Here is a 17848-nt window from a genome sequence, read left to right as displayed (position 1 = left end):
AAAAGTGTTCAGCTTTAGCACATATCCTAAGCAATACATGTGTGTATTTATTCCCATTAGCACTTTCCATATTTCGATTAAAAGTGCTACTCATAATTCACCACATCTGATCAATGTCCAACATTACAATAATCATTTTTTAAACTTTGGTGCCATTATTTGCTTATTTCTAATCCATAACTCAGGTCTCAAATTTCACAATTCTAAATGTAGTAACAGAAAAACCCATTTCTTACAAAGAATCTAGAATTTAAACCACGGCCATGTAGGAATGCCAGTCAAGATTGAAGCTTGAACTTACATACAACACTCAGCAATCTGCTGCTCTGCTAACATAGTTACTCACCAGGTTACATTTCCAATTTGAGGTAAGGTCTATATCTAAAACTACTGATAATCTTAAACCACTTGCCTCAATTGTGAATACAGATGGCTCAGTGTGCAATTTTCCATTGACCAGAAAGCCGTGATTGGTCATATCAGTGACAATAAAGGTAAACCTGTCAATCTGCGAATCTCCTCCATCATGTTTGTATGCTACATCCATGTTGTCAACATCCAACTGCGTGAAGTTGTGCTGACGAAGTACAATCCCTTTGCGGTATAGTTGGCCGAACTGTGGATGCTGTGCAATGATGTAGGTAAGGTTCTGTGGGGGAGTATCAGGGTCAGATAACTGTAGCACCTCTGGAGAAATGGACTTCATGGAGCCTTCAACCAATCGAATGCCTTTGTTGTTCGACAGTGTGGGCAGGATGCGATCAATGTTCTCAATGATGATCTCTAGACTTCCGTTTCTTGTGGACAGCCCATTGCTGACAATGAATCTAGCAAAGAGAGTCAGAGGCAAGGCAGCCTTCAGCAAGTTTTCTTGATTCACCATCTATAGAAATGAAATAATAAAATAATACACACCTTTAACAGGGATTCGGGTCCCAGTGGCTCTGTAACAAAGTTCAGAAACAAGCCTCTATGTCATGTACATTATACATTATACTGACAAACTGTTGCCATCTTACATGGCTTGGCAGAACTAGCAAGGCTGCAGGCTGGATTTTACAGAGTGCTGTGGTCCCTAACCCCCAGCTCAATAGCTGGTGGGGAGGCTGCCCACAATCCTAATGGGTGCCCCAGAGCAATTTAACATCAGTAGCAGCATTAATTACCTTAAGGTGAGACATCCACCTCTTTCTCAGGTGAAGTCCCGCCTTAGTTTCTAGCTAATTGGATGGCCGGCAGTTCTGTAATCCCAGCAGCGCCAGCCTGGAGCAGTGGCCACTGCTGGGACTACAGCTAGTCCCAGCTGGCCGAGGAGCCCAGGTAAGTCAGGGTCTGGTCTTGACAGGAGTGGAGGACCAAATTCAAGAGAACTGGGGAAGGGTTAAAGGTTTAAAAGTGGGGGGAAGGATTGCCTCCAATGGGCCATGGAGCCCACAAAGGAAGTCTCCCCCTTGCCCAACACCAGCTGCAACTAAAGCTGCTGGCCTTCCAACATGGCATGGCCCTTCCCCTCCCACCGTGGGTAAAATACCAGCGGAGTGGGGGGGTTAAGGCCCTTAAGTGGCCATTAATTGATCACTTAAGGCTCTCAATAGGCTGCCCGATACCTTCCCTGCTTCCTGTAAAATTTCAAACAGATTGGAGGTGAGTGGATTGATGCTGGGAAGTCCACCTGCTGGATTTTATGTGCACCTCCAACCTTCAAACCCGCCGGTCGGGGAGCATAAAATCCAGCCCTACGTTTAGTCTCACTGGACACTTTCAACATGTATGACTACAGCCATTTATTATTAGCATGGTCATCGTGAGCAAAGTAATCTCTTAACAAACATTTCTTTCTCGGCAGTTACCATAGGTGTAAGGGCATGGCAAATGACCAGCACATACACAGCCGAAAACTACTGTAGTTTTTTTTTAAACAACACAACACTGCAGTTGCTGGAAACCTGAACTAAAAACAAGGAAAATGATGGAAATACTAATTGCCGGAATTTTCCATTCCAGGACTAAGTCCCGTGGTGGGGGCTTCCACCATGGAGGCCACTGGGAATTCATGTTGTATTGCACAGCACTGGCCTAATTAATTATGCAGTCTGGGGTTTCCCGACATTTTGTGTGGTGGGTTGGACTTGATGACTCATGCCCCGCCTTCATTTTCGGGTGCCATATTTAAAAGGCATCCAGGCATCAACTGATCCATCGTTGAAGACAGAAGATCTACCTCCTGGAAGGTCCTGGAGTTAGAAAATCCACATCCTGGAAGATCCTGAAGTTAGAAGATCCAAGCTGTGGATGCTCCACCCACCCACTGCTGCATGTGGTGTTCCAGGGTCCAGTCGCTGGAGGCCTCCAACTTCCCTTCCAATCTCCGTGAGCTGCCCCAGGCCTTCCTGAAGTTAGTCCGACATTTGCACACATTGGTCCAGGCCCCGCTGGCGGCGTGGATGATTGGGTGGGCTGAGGGGGTGGTGGCGGGGGCGGGGTGGGGGGGGGAGCGATTCCAGTCGGGCCTTCATCTGCATCCCATTAATGGATGCAAAACAGTTTCACGCCAGCCTCTGACGGGAATGGCGACCCGGCATGACAGGCGGGAGTTCACGTTCCCACTGTCATTTTACACTGACGAGAAACCGACTTTCTGGGTCTCACCACATTGCTCACCACCTCCCCAACCCACCATTAAACCCACCACAGGGGTGTTCTGGAAAATAACCCACCCATCAAGTCTGACGAAAGGTCAATGACCTGAAAGATTGGGTAGAACTTTCCCCCGTGTGTGATGTCAGGGCCAAATTGGGGGCCTGAGCCTACACTTGCCGGCTGCCAGATCAGTTCAGGGATATTCCCAGAGGCAGTTTCCTAATTGGCCATCCTTATGTTTGCCATCCTATCAAGGTTGCCTGGTAGTTCTTGATGCTGTCACCCAGAAGGCCAGCGGCTCTGAAGCTGAGGCAGCTCCACCGGGAGAGGTGAGTGCTGCTGAGGGAGGTCAGGAGCATCAAGGGTGCCACATCATGGAGGTGTCATTGGAGGCGTAAATTTAAATATTAGGGAAGGTGTTAGGCCCCACAGAATGGAGTGCCTTCTGGAGGGACCGACACGGGTGGCCTTTCCTAGATGGATGGATGGATGGATGGACGGACGGACGGATAATTGGCTTATTGACAAATTATCATGGCGGCAGATACCAATTTGTTATGACTATGCAAATAAAACAAGTAATCATAATTCATAACATAATTATAGACAATCATTAAAATAAAAGATAAAGTACAAAATAATAAGAGTTGCAGAATTATTATCATTTCAGCATACAAATAATTATGATACGTTGCAAAATACAAGTCATCTTAATTTACAGAATGGAAAAGAAAGGTCCACTGCACACTGCAATTTGAATTAAAATCCATAGATCACGTGTTGTCAGGTTGAGTTCATTAAATTCTCAATCATTTCAATACTATTTATCAGTTTTATAAGGTCAGGGATTGGGCTGTCTCGTGTTCTATTATCTTATTTGTGGAATGGTGTCTTTTCTCCATAATTCCATCCAAGAGATTGATAGAACATTTACCTTTGTGCGATTGTGGCAGGAGATAGTGGCAATGGGAGTTGGGATTCAAGAGTTTTCTAACAAAGTCCGGGCAGAGCTTCTTCTGCCTTTCAGCAAGGGAACACTTATTCAGTTGCTTGATGTGTCAGAGTAGCTTTGCTACACGTTACCTAGGATCAGTTTCAATGCTTATTTCTGAATACTTTCGAGTTTGTTCACGTGCTCTTTGGTAAGTCCAGCATTCCAAACAACGGGTCTTACATAACTGTTAAACACAGTGAAAAGGTCAATCTGAGATACATTGTGATGCTCAAGAAGACATAGCATGGGAAGTCCTCCATTTGATCTCTTAAACATTTCACGAATGGTAATCCCATTTGAGTTCTCTTTGAATGTAGGTTCCTAATAGTTTAATGCATGCTTGTTGTGCAATCTCAGCATTTCTACATTGATGGGAGGGGGATCAGGAGGGCTGCACATGAAACACAATTCCACAGTGTTGCACTTTGGGGGATTCACTTTCATGTGATTCACTGTTGCCCATTCACTCAATGAACTGATTGCCCTTGCATTTGGGATGTGTCTCCTTGATTACAACACTCCAAGAGAGTCAGGTTATCCACATAGTGACCACTCTGCTGCCAGTAAAATGCTGGTTAGCCTGAAAAATTAGCCCTAATTGGGGCCTTAAGGATTTAAAATTGGCTGACCGCCTCTGTAGAGCCAAACTACATCACTGTCTGTATCAGGAAACTTCCTCAGTGGCTGGAATGCATCTTGAAGCTATCCCAGCCCAGCTCCCCACTATTCTCCCGGCAGGCACCTCCACAGGGCCAGGAACATTCTGCTCATTAACTCTATTTCTCTTTCCCAGGTGCTGCCTAACCTGTTGAGCATTTCCAGCATTTTCTAGAGCTATTTTATCACTTCTGTATTGGAATTTAGTTGCCGGAAGATGTATGAACCTCACTGGTAAAGAAGTTGGTGGAAAATTCAAAGGCTCCAAAATATGCTTAAATATTTACACCAGCTGTGTATGAAGCAATGGTGGGGCCATATTTGGGTTTGGAACCCGACTCCTTGACATACAGCTTTGTGGTTGCTCTTTCTCAGAGGAAACCAAAGAACAGCCCGTCTCTGGACTCCCTGACTAACTCGGGAGTCCAGCTGGGACGATGGGCAGAATTTTGCCCTTGGATGGCATGCAGGCCCCACTGGCTCGGCGGCGGGCAGGCAGCCGACCCCGACTCTGAAACAGAGCCCGCCGCCATTTTAAGTGTGTGGGCCAATTAAGGCCCTCCCAGCGGCATCCCCAACAGGAAGCGCTATGCGTTTCCTGTGTGGGGCGGGGAGGATTTCCCCACCTGTCAAAGTGCGCTCTTTCGCGCATGTGCGCGAAAGAGCGCACTTCTCCCTGAGGCAAAGTCCTGTCTCAGGGAGAATAGCGACAGTGGAAAAAACTTTAAAAATAGAAACATTAAAAAATTATTAACATGTCCCCCTCATGAGACAATGTTCACAGGTGTCTGTCTGGAGGTGTGCTGGAAATAGGGCATGGAGAGAAGTTCTCTTTCCGGAGGACATCAGGAGGAAGCTAGGCATCGTCACCAAACAAGCTTGGCTTCAAGTTGCCGAGGCAGTGAGTGACTGAAGTGTGGCGCAGTGTACCTGAATCCAGTGCTGTAAATAGTGCAATGACTCTCAGCTGACAGCCATCACTCTCACATCTTCACAGCTTGTACATGAATCCTCTGACTGACACATCTTCCTGTTACATACATTCCTTTCTCTCCAACCTCCTCAAATCTCCATCTAGCAGACAGAATAACACCTGCAATCCCACTCACTCCCATTCTTCAAAATAACCCTCCTCAAATGTCTTCCCGCCATCCACAGCAACCAATTGAAGACTAAAGTAAGGGAGGTTATGCTTCAGTCATACAGAGCACTAGTGAGACCACATCGGGAGTACTGTGTACAGTATTGGTCACCTTATTCCAGGAAGGATGTGAATGCGTTGGAAGCAGTTCAGAGAAAGTTTACCAGACTAATACCTGGAATGGGTGGGTTGTCTTATGAGGAAAGGTTGGACAGGCTAGGCTTGTGTTGCTGGAATTTAGAAGAGGTGACTTGATTGAAACATATAAGATCCTGAGGGGTCTTGACAGGGTGGATGTGGAGAGGGTGTTTCCCCTTGTGGGAACATCTAGAACTAAGTATCACTGTTTAAAAATAAGGGGTTGCCTATTTAAAATGGAGATGAGGTGAAATTTATTCTCTCAGAGAGTCGTGAGTCTTTGGAACTCTCTTCGTGAAAAGGTGGTGGAAGCAGAGTCTTTGAATATTTTTAAGGCAGATGTGGGTAGATTTTTGCTAAGCAAATAGGTTATCAGGAGTAGGGGGATGCAGATTACAGGTTACTATCAGATCAGCCATGATCTTATTAAATGATGGAGCAGGCTCAAGGGGCCGAATGGCCCACTCCTGCTCCTTGCTCACATGTTGTTTGTATGTTGTATGTTGTTTGCACAGTCCTAGGGAAGAATTTTACGAGTTGGCGAGCAGAGGCAGGGCCCAATTTAAATTTTCAGGAAGGCGGGAGTGCAGCCAAATCAGTTGCACGCCCGCCGACCTGTCAATGGACAATTAACGCCATTGACAGGGTCAATTAAATAATTAAAGGACGGTTGGTGGGAAGGCCAGGAGTCCCTTTGGGAACTAGAAAATACATGAAATCTCATCCACGGGCGGGATGAGGTTTCATGTAGGCTTTAAAAAATTTTAATAAAGGTTTTGTAAAAATTATGGACATGTCCCAACTCATGTGACATTGTCACATGAGGGGACATGTAAGGGAAATTTTATTTTTCTATTTTTGTCTTTTTTGCATGTACAGCTGATCTTCCTGAGGCTGCACTTTTGGGATTCCCCCCAGCCCACACAGGTTGCTGGGTGGGCCTTAATTGGCCCGCCCACGTAAAATGGCAGTGAGCCTCCAATCGGGTGCGCTGATCGGAAGCGCGCCTTTATGCGCCCGCCCATCAGCTTCCCCCCACAACAGGGAGAAAATTCAGTCCTTAATTCTTGGTCTTTTCTCATTGCAGTAGAAGAATGCCTACAACTGCAGGAAGAGGCTCGGGGGTGGTGCTGGATATAAGGCCACCCTGATCGCGATGGAGGAGAAAGCCCTGGAGATCGACAAGGTGTCTGCAGTACAGGCCATTGCTAACAAGAGATGAAGGTGGCTTAGAGACATTGTGACAGCATAAGGTAACACACTAACACTTGGGCTGGAATTTTCCAGCAGGGCTGGTGAGCCATTGAAATCTCCGTTCACGTCGGCAGGACCAGAAGATCCCGCTGGTGTGAGGGGCGGGAAATTTCCAGCCTTGGAACTGAACTGTAACTCATGTCAATTGATGTCACCATGACATTGAATGCCATGATATGCACCATGCTAACTTGGAACACTATTTCACATCCATTCAGCACTAACTCATGTCTTTCATCTCCCATCAGTGAATTGCTGGACCCACCAGAGAATAATGGGGGTGGGAGGTGGGGGAAAGAGTCTGTGGATTCCTCAGAGGAGGAGTGTCACATGACTCATGTGTACTCTCCATCAGTGTTGATATACAGACCATGATGGGCCCAGATTCTCAGCTAGATAGGGTGGTACATAGTGAGGACCATATCAAATGTGAGCAAGAGCAGGTACTGAAGACCTGGACATCAATGGAGAGTCCCTCTTGCAGGGCACAGGACACTTCAAACTCTGCTCAGCTTGACACAGATGCTGAGCCACAAGGATTATTCACTAAATGGGTACTTGTGAAGCAGCAAAGGGAAATGCATGACCATCTGTCAAAATTTTCAAAAGCTGTGCACACCTTTACACAAAAGATGAAGGAGTCTATCTCTGCTTTGAGTGCCCTGATATCTCAGACATTTGCACTCCTGACCACTTCCTCTGAAAGTGTGGCCAACATCATGGAGTCATGCACAGCAGACCAATGAGTGGATGCTGGCCCACATAAATGGCTGCACATTATGGCTGCCATTTTGCAAAGTATTGATCAAAGAATTGTCTTGATGGTTGAACTCTAAACTCAACTGCAGGGAAGGGCTCTCCCACTCTTGCTCTGCAGGGAAGGGCAGGTGGGCTCTGAGAAGGAAAAGGGAGCCTTACACCAATAAACCTTATGTCATTTAATCTTTCCTGCCCTTCGCCTAAACAGACCTTCCATTTTTTCTTCTTCTCACTTTCCCCCTTTCACTTGCCCGAAACCTATTACATTTCTAGCATTCCTCAGTTCTGATGAAAAGTCACAACCGGAAATGTTCAATCTGTTTCTCTCTTCACAGATGCTGCCAGGCCTGCTGAGTATTTTCAGCATTTTCTGTTTTCATAACAGATTCCCACCTTCCCCAATATTTTGCTTTAGAATTTTCCCCTGCTTAGTGAAGGGGCACGGAAGCAAATTGCAGCACTTTTACTTACCCTTGGTGAAATCAGCTAGCTCAATGTAAAACCACGCATCATATAGAACAGTGCTAATAAGCCAACCTAATAAAACATCACTTGGCCTTCAATGTTATAGTCAGTCCTGTCACATTAGGCTGTGAACACAGGCACTCTCGATCCACGTGGAGGCTAGGATGCGCTGTTTCTGCACTAGCCAGCCAATGTTGCAGCAATTAATTTTAATGGAAGAAAAATTGCAGTCTTGCAGAGGGAAACCTCAATCAGAGTGCATCCATTTAGAATCATAAATATATCAACATGTCAGAAACAACTGCAGAAAGTTTTAGCTGATGTAATTTTAGCTACCAACTATTATTAAAAGAATGCTAATATCCCCATGTTCTTAACATATAACTAACCAACAATGCATACAGAAAATGTGATTATGAGACATGCAATGGATTAATTTAATGGACTCAAGTGTTATTGATTAATATTACTTCAAAACCTTCATATAAAAACACACATTCTTACCTCAATGAATCTCTCGTAGCTGCTGCCTTGCTTTTGTGAGTATAAGAAACTGTCTGAGCTGCCACATCCATCTGGCTAAAACTGGTTATTGCCACTCCAGGGTAGTTGATATATTCTACTTGTCCATACTTTGGTGGCACTGTTATGACATAAAGCAGCTCCTCAGGTTTGTTTGTACCATCAGAAGCAAGAAGGACGGCTGTTGTCAAAGTGCCTCTGTCTCCCTTGATGATGGTGAGTGGTTTTAGTAAAATAACAATTTCACCTGGATATATAAAGAAAGGGTATTAAAAACTTTCAAAAGTTAGAAAGTACATCAAACTTTCAAAAACTGAATAGTCACATATGCAGCAGCTAACTTTTATAAGGGCTGCAGATGTAGTAGCTCTAGGCTGAAGACCAGCAAAGAAAGGATGATGTCAATAAATAAGAAATAAAAGTAAATAAATATGCCTTTATAAAAGATTTTAGAGAAAGAAATAGCTTTCACCTTTAATTTTAACAAATGTGTTAATTTATTTGTGTTAGGTTCTTCTTTGTGCTACTTTGGGGCATTTATTAAACCATTTACTGCTTCATTTATTACAAATACCCCTGAAGTACATTTACCATCTAAATGAATTCTTAAAAAAAATCAAGTAGCAAGGTATATTGCTGAAAAGGGACACGTTGCCGAAACTTATTGTCTTGCACTCATCAGGACAAACACGAGAATGCCAAATTTGAAACCATCACAACAATTTATACTTCAGGAGAAGAGAGTGCTGATTGGTTAGCAAGTCGACTCTGACTGGCCAAGACATTGCCATGGAGAAAGCAATGGGGAACTTTAGGCTCCCCAAGTTCCCTGATAATTCTAAAAAGGTACAAGGCTTTAACATCCTTTGGTTGTTCGTAATAGGAAGATACAGATCATAGCTCGACCAGCCCATGCCTGCAAAACCCAAGACAAAACGTCCACTGATAGATGTGATTCCGTAATTTGGCAGCACATGCTGAACAATCCTGAGTGTGCTAATGGCTACACTAACTATCAATTTAAGCTAATCAGTCAAGCTTGTAACATGGCTCATTTACACTTGCAACATACATTCATACACAGGGACCCGTTCTCTGCAAATAAAAGGAATACTCTAGCTTTCAATTCCAGGTTTATTAATTGAATGTAAATTTCACCAGCTACCATGGTGGGATTTGAACCCATGTCCCCAGAGAGTTAACCTGGGCCTTCTGGATTACTAGTGACATTATCACTATGCTACTGTCTTCCCAAATAAAAGGAATATGTTCAAGCTTTCAATTATCCAGGAGCCTATAGCTCCCTGTTGCTTTCTCCATGGCAATGCCTCGGCCAGAGTTGACTTACCACCCAATCTGCACCTTTTTCTCCTGCAGAATAAATCGCTGTGATCTTTTGAAACTTGGCGTTCTTGCATTTGTCCTGATAAATGTAAGAAAATCTTTGGCAATATGTCTCTCTTTTCAGCAATATTCAAGTTCTGTACTATCAAGTGACTGTTAGTAAGGTGCAATAAATGTTGCCATACTGTGCTGCACAAAAAATAGTTATAATATACAAATGAATATCCTCAACATTGTTTGTGGACAGGGAATGAGGTTGGGAGACCCTGGGGGCATTTTATTAAGCTGCTGTAGTAACTGTGGGTATAGCCTCTCCTGTTGTCTATCAGGGGTCACGTGATGTTCTGTGAGGTTCTGACCAATGAGCCCTAAGTGTGGGTAATCTGGGGGTGGGGCTTCCTGGCCAGAGCCCTTATCGAGAATGTAGCCCCTGAAAAACTCTCTGTATTAAAGTTTATCTGTTTCTTCTGAAACCTGTCTGCTTCACCAAGTCATTACAGCTGGATATTCCACCCAGGACTAGAACAGGAGGGGAAAGGCCTATGGCCCAAGTAGACAAGGGCTGGGGCTAAGCAATGAAGAAGTGGAGTTCAGCTGAAGCACTAAGTTAAGGCCTACAAAAGAGAAAGTGAATGTGGAGGCGGGTCTTGCAGTGCAACACAAATAGCCTAGCTGTGAATGGACTACAGCTGAGCACAGCTACACTTACGGAATAGGGCAAGGGTTCCTTAATAAACAAATCTATCTCTGCTTTAACTCCTAGAATCCAATGATAATCCACTCAATGGCAAATTTACAACATTTTAATTATCAAAGGAGGTCTTGTGGTGCACTAGATTCTGTCCCTGCCTCTGAGCCAGAACCTTTTCGGTTCACGTTCCACTACAGGACTTGATGGCTAAGGGAGGTGCTTCCATATCACAGCCAAACAGGTTGATTTTCAGTTTGTAAATCCTTCCAATCTATGGCTGGTGTTATGAGCAGGAGGGACTCCTGGTTGATGCAGAGTAGTGCTCATCAAGCTATAGCTTCAACCTGTTCCAGGAAAAACAAGCTACGGAAAACAGATGTAAATAGATGTTGTGTCTGCCTCATGTGTCTCTTGACACTGGAAGACTTCTCAGTCTAATTATCAAAAGTTTTCATCTCGATCTGATTCTGAGTGAGAGTGAAATACCTGCTGTTTTTGGGAGAGGTTTTTTTTCTGTAGCAATGTGAATTTTTTGGATGACAAGGGGCGGGAAGACAGGTTTTCTTTGACAGGATTGGTGGGTGACTGAAGTACAAAATAAACAAACAATCAGAAAGCACAAAACATGAGATAACAAATGGGGAAAAAGAAAACCCCCTGTTTCATGCATCAGGTCCTTTAGGTTACAACATTCACAGGAAATGAAGTTTTCAATAAATAAATATAGATGTCTAAATTGGAAATCCGATCCCTCAAGATTTCCATGTATTTTCATTCTTTTCAAAAGCACATTCCTAATCTAAATTATAATTTGAAGTTGCAAATTAAGAAAATCAGATATTTTGCTTAAAATAAGTATTATTAAATTATATAACATTCAGAAGTTTATATTATCACATTGTCCTTTGTTCACAATGCTTCTTTTTATGCTGTGGGTGTCATTGGCAAAGCCAACATTTGTTGCTCATCCCTAATTGCCCTTGCACTGAATATTTCAGAGGACAGTTAAGAGTCAACCACATTACTGTGGGTCTGGTTCACATGTAGGCCAGACCAGGGTAAGGACAGCAGATTTCCTTCCCTAAAGTACATTAGTGAACCAAGTGGGTCTTTACGACAATTGAGAACAGTTTTGTGGTCACCATTGCTGAGACTTTCTTTATAATTCTAGATTTATTAATTGAATTTAAATTCCACCAGGTGCTGTGGTGGGATTTGAACCCATGTCCCAGAGAATTAGCCTTGGCCTATGAATTACTAGTCCAGTGATATTGCCACTATACCACCATCTCTAATAAGCTTGAACTAACCCATTAGACTCTTATTGTATGTTCAACTTGGGAGAAAATTCATGCCATAACGCAAGGGCAAGATCATTTTGGCCATATGTTAAGATGCAGCATTGTGAGCAAGGATCATGGCTGGTCAGAACTAAATGCTTGCACCTGGCAGTGTGTTCCGAAAATGGTAACAGAAGTTTGTCGATTAAGATGCCTTATTAGTTACATCCTATCATGCAAAAACACAAGGATGCCACATTTTGATCAAAATTACAGTGGCTATTGCCAATAGGTCTAACCGCCATCTAAAATGGCTGGGTGATGATATGCTGTGTGATCACAAAGGTAGATCAGGGGAGCTGGAAAAGTGGCCAACTAGCCTTTATGGATACTTGAAATATATGGCAGTAATTTCTGTAAGGTCAGTGCATTCACACACAACACAATTCATTTATTTTACAAAATAACCATGTATTGAAGTTAATTACAATATTATTTATGCATTTTGAAATTATTTGTGTTTTGTTTTTTTGAGCTGTGAATTATCTCCGGGGTTATTATTACTACTGTACCCTTTTCAATGTTCTGAATGGAGATTTGGAAGCGGTGCACTGAAGATCTGTTATCACCATCTGAAAGGCGGAAATGAAAACTGTCTTGACCCTTTGACCCAATTGATCCAGTGTGCACATATCTCAGTCGGTTCATATCGATGTCATCTTGACTGCAGTTCATGCCAAGGTGCAGGGGCAGCCAGTCCCTGCCTTCCTGATAGAAACAAAACATGTCATTAATATGATGGATAAAACTTTTCACAATGAAACAGAAACTCAGCACAGAGAAAGAAAATCAGAGACAATCAGAAGTTCACAGATTTTCATTATTGAACATGAAAACACACCAATCCAAGGCCAACACCAAGGTGAGCTGCCTTCTTGAACTGCAGCGGTTCAAGAAGTTCACCACCACCTTCTCAAGGGCAACTAGGGATGGGCAATGAATGCTGGCCCAGCCAGTGAAGCCCACATCCCATGAATGAGTAAAAAAAAATTTCAGTGTAAATTATGTCTACAATATGATTAAAAGACAAAGCCAGTACATTGTCTAGCAAATGTTGTGCTGCCGCCATTTTACCAGGTAAATGTTAAGCAATATTACATTGCTGACTGTGTTTATCACAAGAAGTTCATTTTAACTAAATGTGAAAGAAACATGAGCAATAACTGAAACAAAGCACATGATAGAAACTCTATGACACAGTTCAAGCTAGACCTGGATGCCAAATTGACACAATTCTCAGTGTAGGCTGTAACTTAGTATATTGCCAACACGATCTACTTCTTAGAGCAGCCTGTTGCTATACTGTGTAAACTGTCACTTACTATACAGGCAACATGACAAGGTTACAGTGCAGGCTATTACATGCCATGCCCTTTTCAGTGCATGCTGTAGTGTTCAATTGCTCTGTGTTTGATTATGTGAGTCTGTTTACTATTTCTGCTCACTGTGCTTGATTGGTGAAGCCTGGGTGCAGACTCAGAGAAAAGTAAACAAACTGTAGAAGGAACTGTAACCCAGAGCTATAAGCATGGAGTGGATATTTTAAATCACTGTGAATGAATTCCCTATTTCATACCTAAGCCTGAATTTTTCCTTCCAAAATGGGGGGAGGGGGAATGGGACACCCCAGATCTCAAAGTCCTGCCCCCAATTCTGACAGGTCCTATTTTTACTCGGGGAGGGGGGGGGGGGGAGAGGGACTGGGCTGACTCCCACATATGGGAAACCTAGAATTTGGAGGGCCATTTGAAATCAGTGCTGAGTTCAAACAGATCTCATTTCCTCTGGAGCAAGGGCCTTATCCCACAGTGTGGGAGTTATGAATCTTTAGAAATGACATAAATTATCCTGAAGGGCGAATAAGGTCTGCAGGACTGTCAAGCTGCAAAGTTATTTAAATTCTCAGCCCTGCAAAAGATGAAAAGCAACTGCCTACCTGTGTCTGTGAGAGTTGAAAAATCTGTTCTAGCAGTTTCAAAAGCTGTCAGTTGACATAACCCTAGGTTCTATCATTATAGGATTACTACAGCTTGTCTGCTTTCTACAACCTATCATTATCAGAGTGGGGGTATAAGTTCATAGTTTGATTTACAGCTCAAAAAGGTTAATAAAGGATTAGTTATCTTTGATATGGGGTTATGAACACAAATGTTTGTTTTTTATAAATGATTCAATACTTGAGGGGATTTAAATGTATTGATTATTATTATTTATATATATTATTATTCATTAATGAGAGATTTTTTTAATATAGTGAAGTATGTAATATATGTTTAGAGCTTAATTTTATTTCATCCCAGCGTGGCTCCTGAGATCTGTCTAATGTGAATATTGGATGTTTTGGCATGGAGGTCATAAGGGTAAAAGGTGGTTGGTGGGGTCATGAGTTAGCATAGGGTTGGCATAGGGGCTATAAGAGGCCAAAGGCATGGGTGGGGCCATGGGTCGGTATTAATTGGCACTAAGTTGGCATTGAGGTTATAAGGGGCCACTGGGGGTGGCTAGGGGTATGGATTAGCATGAGTTGACATGTATGGGCTTGGGGAAGTGGGGAGGAAGAGGGTGTGAGCAGTGACGGCTAAGGGGCCTGATTTTTAAGAAAACAACCGGAACGAAGCCCTAGAGAACCAGAGATGGACCTTTTAAGCAGCCTGTCTTGGCACTTGGCAACCCTTGTGGCTGCCTCCTGCCTGCGTCTGCCAATAGCTGGCCTGACTCCACCCACACCAGCGCCCTCCATCTGCTCCCAGAACGAAGATCCCACCTGAAGCAGGTGTGGTGAGCTGGGAGATTTCCTGACTTGAGCTACCCGCCTCGGAAGTGAAAATCTAGGCCAAAAAAACTAATATCTGCATAGCTCTGAGATATAACATGCACAACAAAGTGCCAACGAGGATGATGGAGAAAAGTTTAAATTTTTTGACTCCTGCACTTTTCCTTTCTTTACTAGGAGATCTACCCAAGCCATGGGATCGATGGATTTTGGGGTTCACGACCTACTTACTCACTAAAGGGATGGACAGTCTGCGTACAGCAGAGATCCACAAGAAGGCAATACCCTTGAAGACCACACATGCTGTCAATTACTATCCTACAAACATAAATTACTTCACAGTGCGGGGAGTCACTTACCATCGGGCAAACATGATATGATTCTCAGTGCAGACCATGAGTTATTATTCTCCAATGTAACACACTCGTCAGGGGAGACTGCCACTTTCTATTCAGCCAGCCTTACTCACTTAAATTGCACCACTAACCTCACAATGCGTTACAACCCCATCATTCACTTACCAATGATCTCCATCAATCAACTCATTCCTCACAGTCATAATCTCACCTCACCCTCACATGTATAAGCACTGTTGCAAGCCTCACATCCACATCTCATACCTTGCACATGCTGCCAGCTATTCGACCATGACAGCCACATCACCCAAACATATTGTACTGCACTTACTGATACACTGTCCTCTCTCTTGAATGACAAGGTGTCGCATAACCAGAGTCAGCAGGAGCTAACCCACTGGGGACAGACACGGCTGCATGTCCTCACCTCAATGGTGAAGGGCACTTGCCATCATTGGACTGTCCATAGCTGAGGCTGTGACAATAGGTGGGGCTGAAACCATTAAGATTGACAGAATGCTCATACCTAATTCTCATCTCACATTCTACTTTGCCTGCATCTCATGATCTCTTCTGACTTACAAACTGCTGTTGGTATAAGCATCTGCCTTTCACTTTCTTTCACTCCCCTTCCTTTCCCTCACTGCAACCCACCCTTGTGTCTTTCTCCTTTCAGATTTCATAGAGCTGCCATCTAGCCTGGCAGTAGTTCAGAAGCGTGAAGCGTGAAGTCAAAGAGGAAGAAGAAACTGAAGATTAAGAATCACTGGCACTCGATATCACACTTGCAATCACCAGCTTGCATAGCGGCACTGAGGGTGCTTCAGGGTAAGGAGGCAGACAAGATTTTACCAGTCCTTTAGGGATGGCTGGGCTGGCAAAATGGCATCGGGAGGAGTTGGCGGAGATAAGGTACACTAGGTCTTCTGCCACCACCCCATTTTGCCAGCAGCAAGAAAGTTGGCAGGTCGGCTGCCTTCTGGGAGGCCAATTGAGGCCCAATTCCCATCTCTGTGTGCATTTTGCCTGCGTTGGCGGGGGGAGACCACCATTGAAACCTGGCGGCCTTCCTGCAGGCTTTGGAGATGGGGCGGGGGCCTTCCTTTTTGGAAGGTCCCCCAGACGAGATCCTTGCAGCAGCCGCACTGCTAGCACTTAACGAGTGCTGCCGATCAGCGCTGCCGGACCCTAAAGTTCCCCAACGCCACTTACCCCTCTTCAAAAACACACAGCCACTGTTGAAACTGCAGTTACAGTGATGGTCAGTAACAGAGCAAAGGTGTGAGACTGTTGTAGAATGGTAAGTTCACTGGTACTGTAGTTGATGAGGTGATCACAGACATTTCCAGTGATAAGGGGATATATTGGTTGCCTTCTCCATTCCTGCTCCTTTTCTTCCTCCTCTTCATCCTTTCCTACATCCTCCTTTTCCTCCTTCTCCTCAGCTGCTCATCATATACCCTGGTAGCAGGAGGCTATCACCTCATGATGGTGAGGTTATGCATGATGTAGCAGCCCATGAATAATCATGCAATACATCCTGGAGAGTACTCAAAAGTAGTCCAGAAAGTGCTGCAACCGCAATCCAGTGGCCTGTTCAATGACATTTCATGTGACAGCATGGCTACCGTTAAATGCAAGCTGCCCTTGCATTGTGCACAGGAGTCATAAGCCAGGTTGGACAGCCCTTGTTTTCCAGTAGAAACTCTTCGGACTGGTGCAGAGAAAAAGGCATCAGCATGGCCTCCAGGCTATCTAGCATTCCCCTGCACAATGTGTTTAGCACAGTCACACACCAACGGCTTATTCTGGGAGTGGAGTGAATAAAACACCTCTGTGCTTCTAGTATATCTCTGAATTTCAAAGCATTGCCCGCAAAGTAACATGTGTGCAGTCACCCTGCTCCAGAAAGGAGCCTGCTAGTTTACGAAGCCATGGACACTCTCTGCCTGATTGTCTCTGGTTAAAATGAATGCAATGTACTCCCCTCCCTGGCATAGCAGTGGAGGTGACCTGCAAGGCAATGCTCCAATCTGGAAGGATCCTGACACAAAGGATTTCATGAGCACTGTCACCATGACAGCAGCTGGCAGTGCCATCCTCGCCCTGCTCTGAAGCTGTAGATCTGCCTGTGGCAAGAGGCAGATTTTAGTGAGCATCTCTTTCATAAAACAGAAACGTCGCACACATTGTTTCTCACTGAGATTGAGATAAGGGATTTGCTCCCTCAGGACTTCAGGTGGAAATGGCCATGTGCTCTTCTCCCCTTTTCCCCTTTCTCCTCGTCCCTCCTTCGCAGTTTGTCCTCTTCTGTGTCAACTCTGCTCATTCTTCCAGACATGCTGCAGGCCTGGGGGATGGAAACTGCAGCCTCCATGACTGGGAGCAAATAGTCTGAGCATAACTCTTGAAGGCAGAACCATTGCTTTCACCACATGCAACACCATTCCCTGTAGACTTCATCAATTTTAAATAAGGTTACAAACCACCAAATACTACCACTAACTCAGCTATAGCCAGTTAAAATCAATCAGAAACTAACCTGCAAGTAGTTGATGGTACCTTTAAATAGCGCTGGTGAGGGGATCCTTCTGGCTGCTGAACATAGGTCCAGCTGAGCGAGGTTAAGAGGGGATGTTAGTTCAGGTGTTGAGATCAAAATTGCATCACTACAGCATATTACATGCTAACTGACATCACAATCTGCCTGTTCTGCATACTTTTAGCGCACACTCCTAATGCCCTTACCAAAATGATGTTTGACATGACCTACA

At 44.1% G+C, this 17848-nt stretch overlaps 1 protein-coding gene across 3 annotated transcripts in view; it reads right to left on the bottom strand.

Annotated features, from left to right (window-relative positions):
* The window catches only part of frem1a (Fras1 related extracellular matrix 1a), a 429561-nt gene that overhangs the window by 85706 nt on the left and 326007 nt on the right, over nucleotides 1-17848 (bottom strand). For 2 of the 3 annotated variants that reach the window (XM_078570514.1, XM_078570515.1), the window contains exons 23-25: nucleotides 12458-12653; nucleotides 8553-8817; nucleotides 413-827 (exon numbers count right to left, since the gene is read on the bottom strand). In XM_078570514.1, the coding sequence (XP_078426640.1) occupies nucleotides 413-827; nucleotides 8553-8817; nucleotides 12458-12653 (876 nt within the window). Of the gene's footprint in view, nucleotides 1-412; nucleotides 884-8552; nucleotides 8818-12457; nucleotides 12654-17848 lie in introns of those variants that run through there. The other variant, XM_078570516.1, reaches the window with a different exon arrangement.

Source organism: Cetorhinus maximus, chromosome 2, assembly GCF_964194155.1.
Source record: "Cetorhinus maximus chromosome 2, sCetMax3.hap1.1, whole genome shotgun sequence".
NCBI classification, from domain to species: domain Eukaryota; kingdom Metazoa; phylum Chordata; class Chondrichthyes; order Lamniformes; family Cetorhinidae; genus Cetorhinus; species Cetorhinus maximus.
Note: the sequence above shows the minus strand (reverse complement) of the source record. Positions and strands in the feature narration are given on the sequence as shown.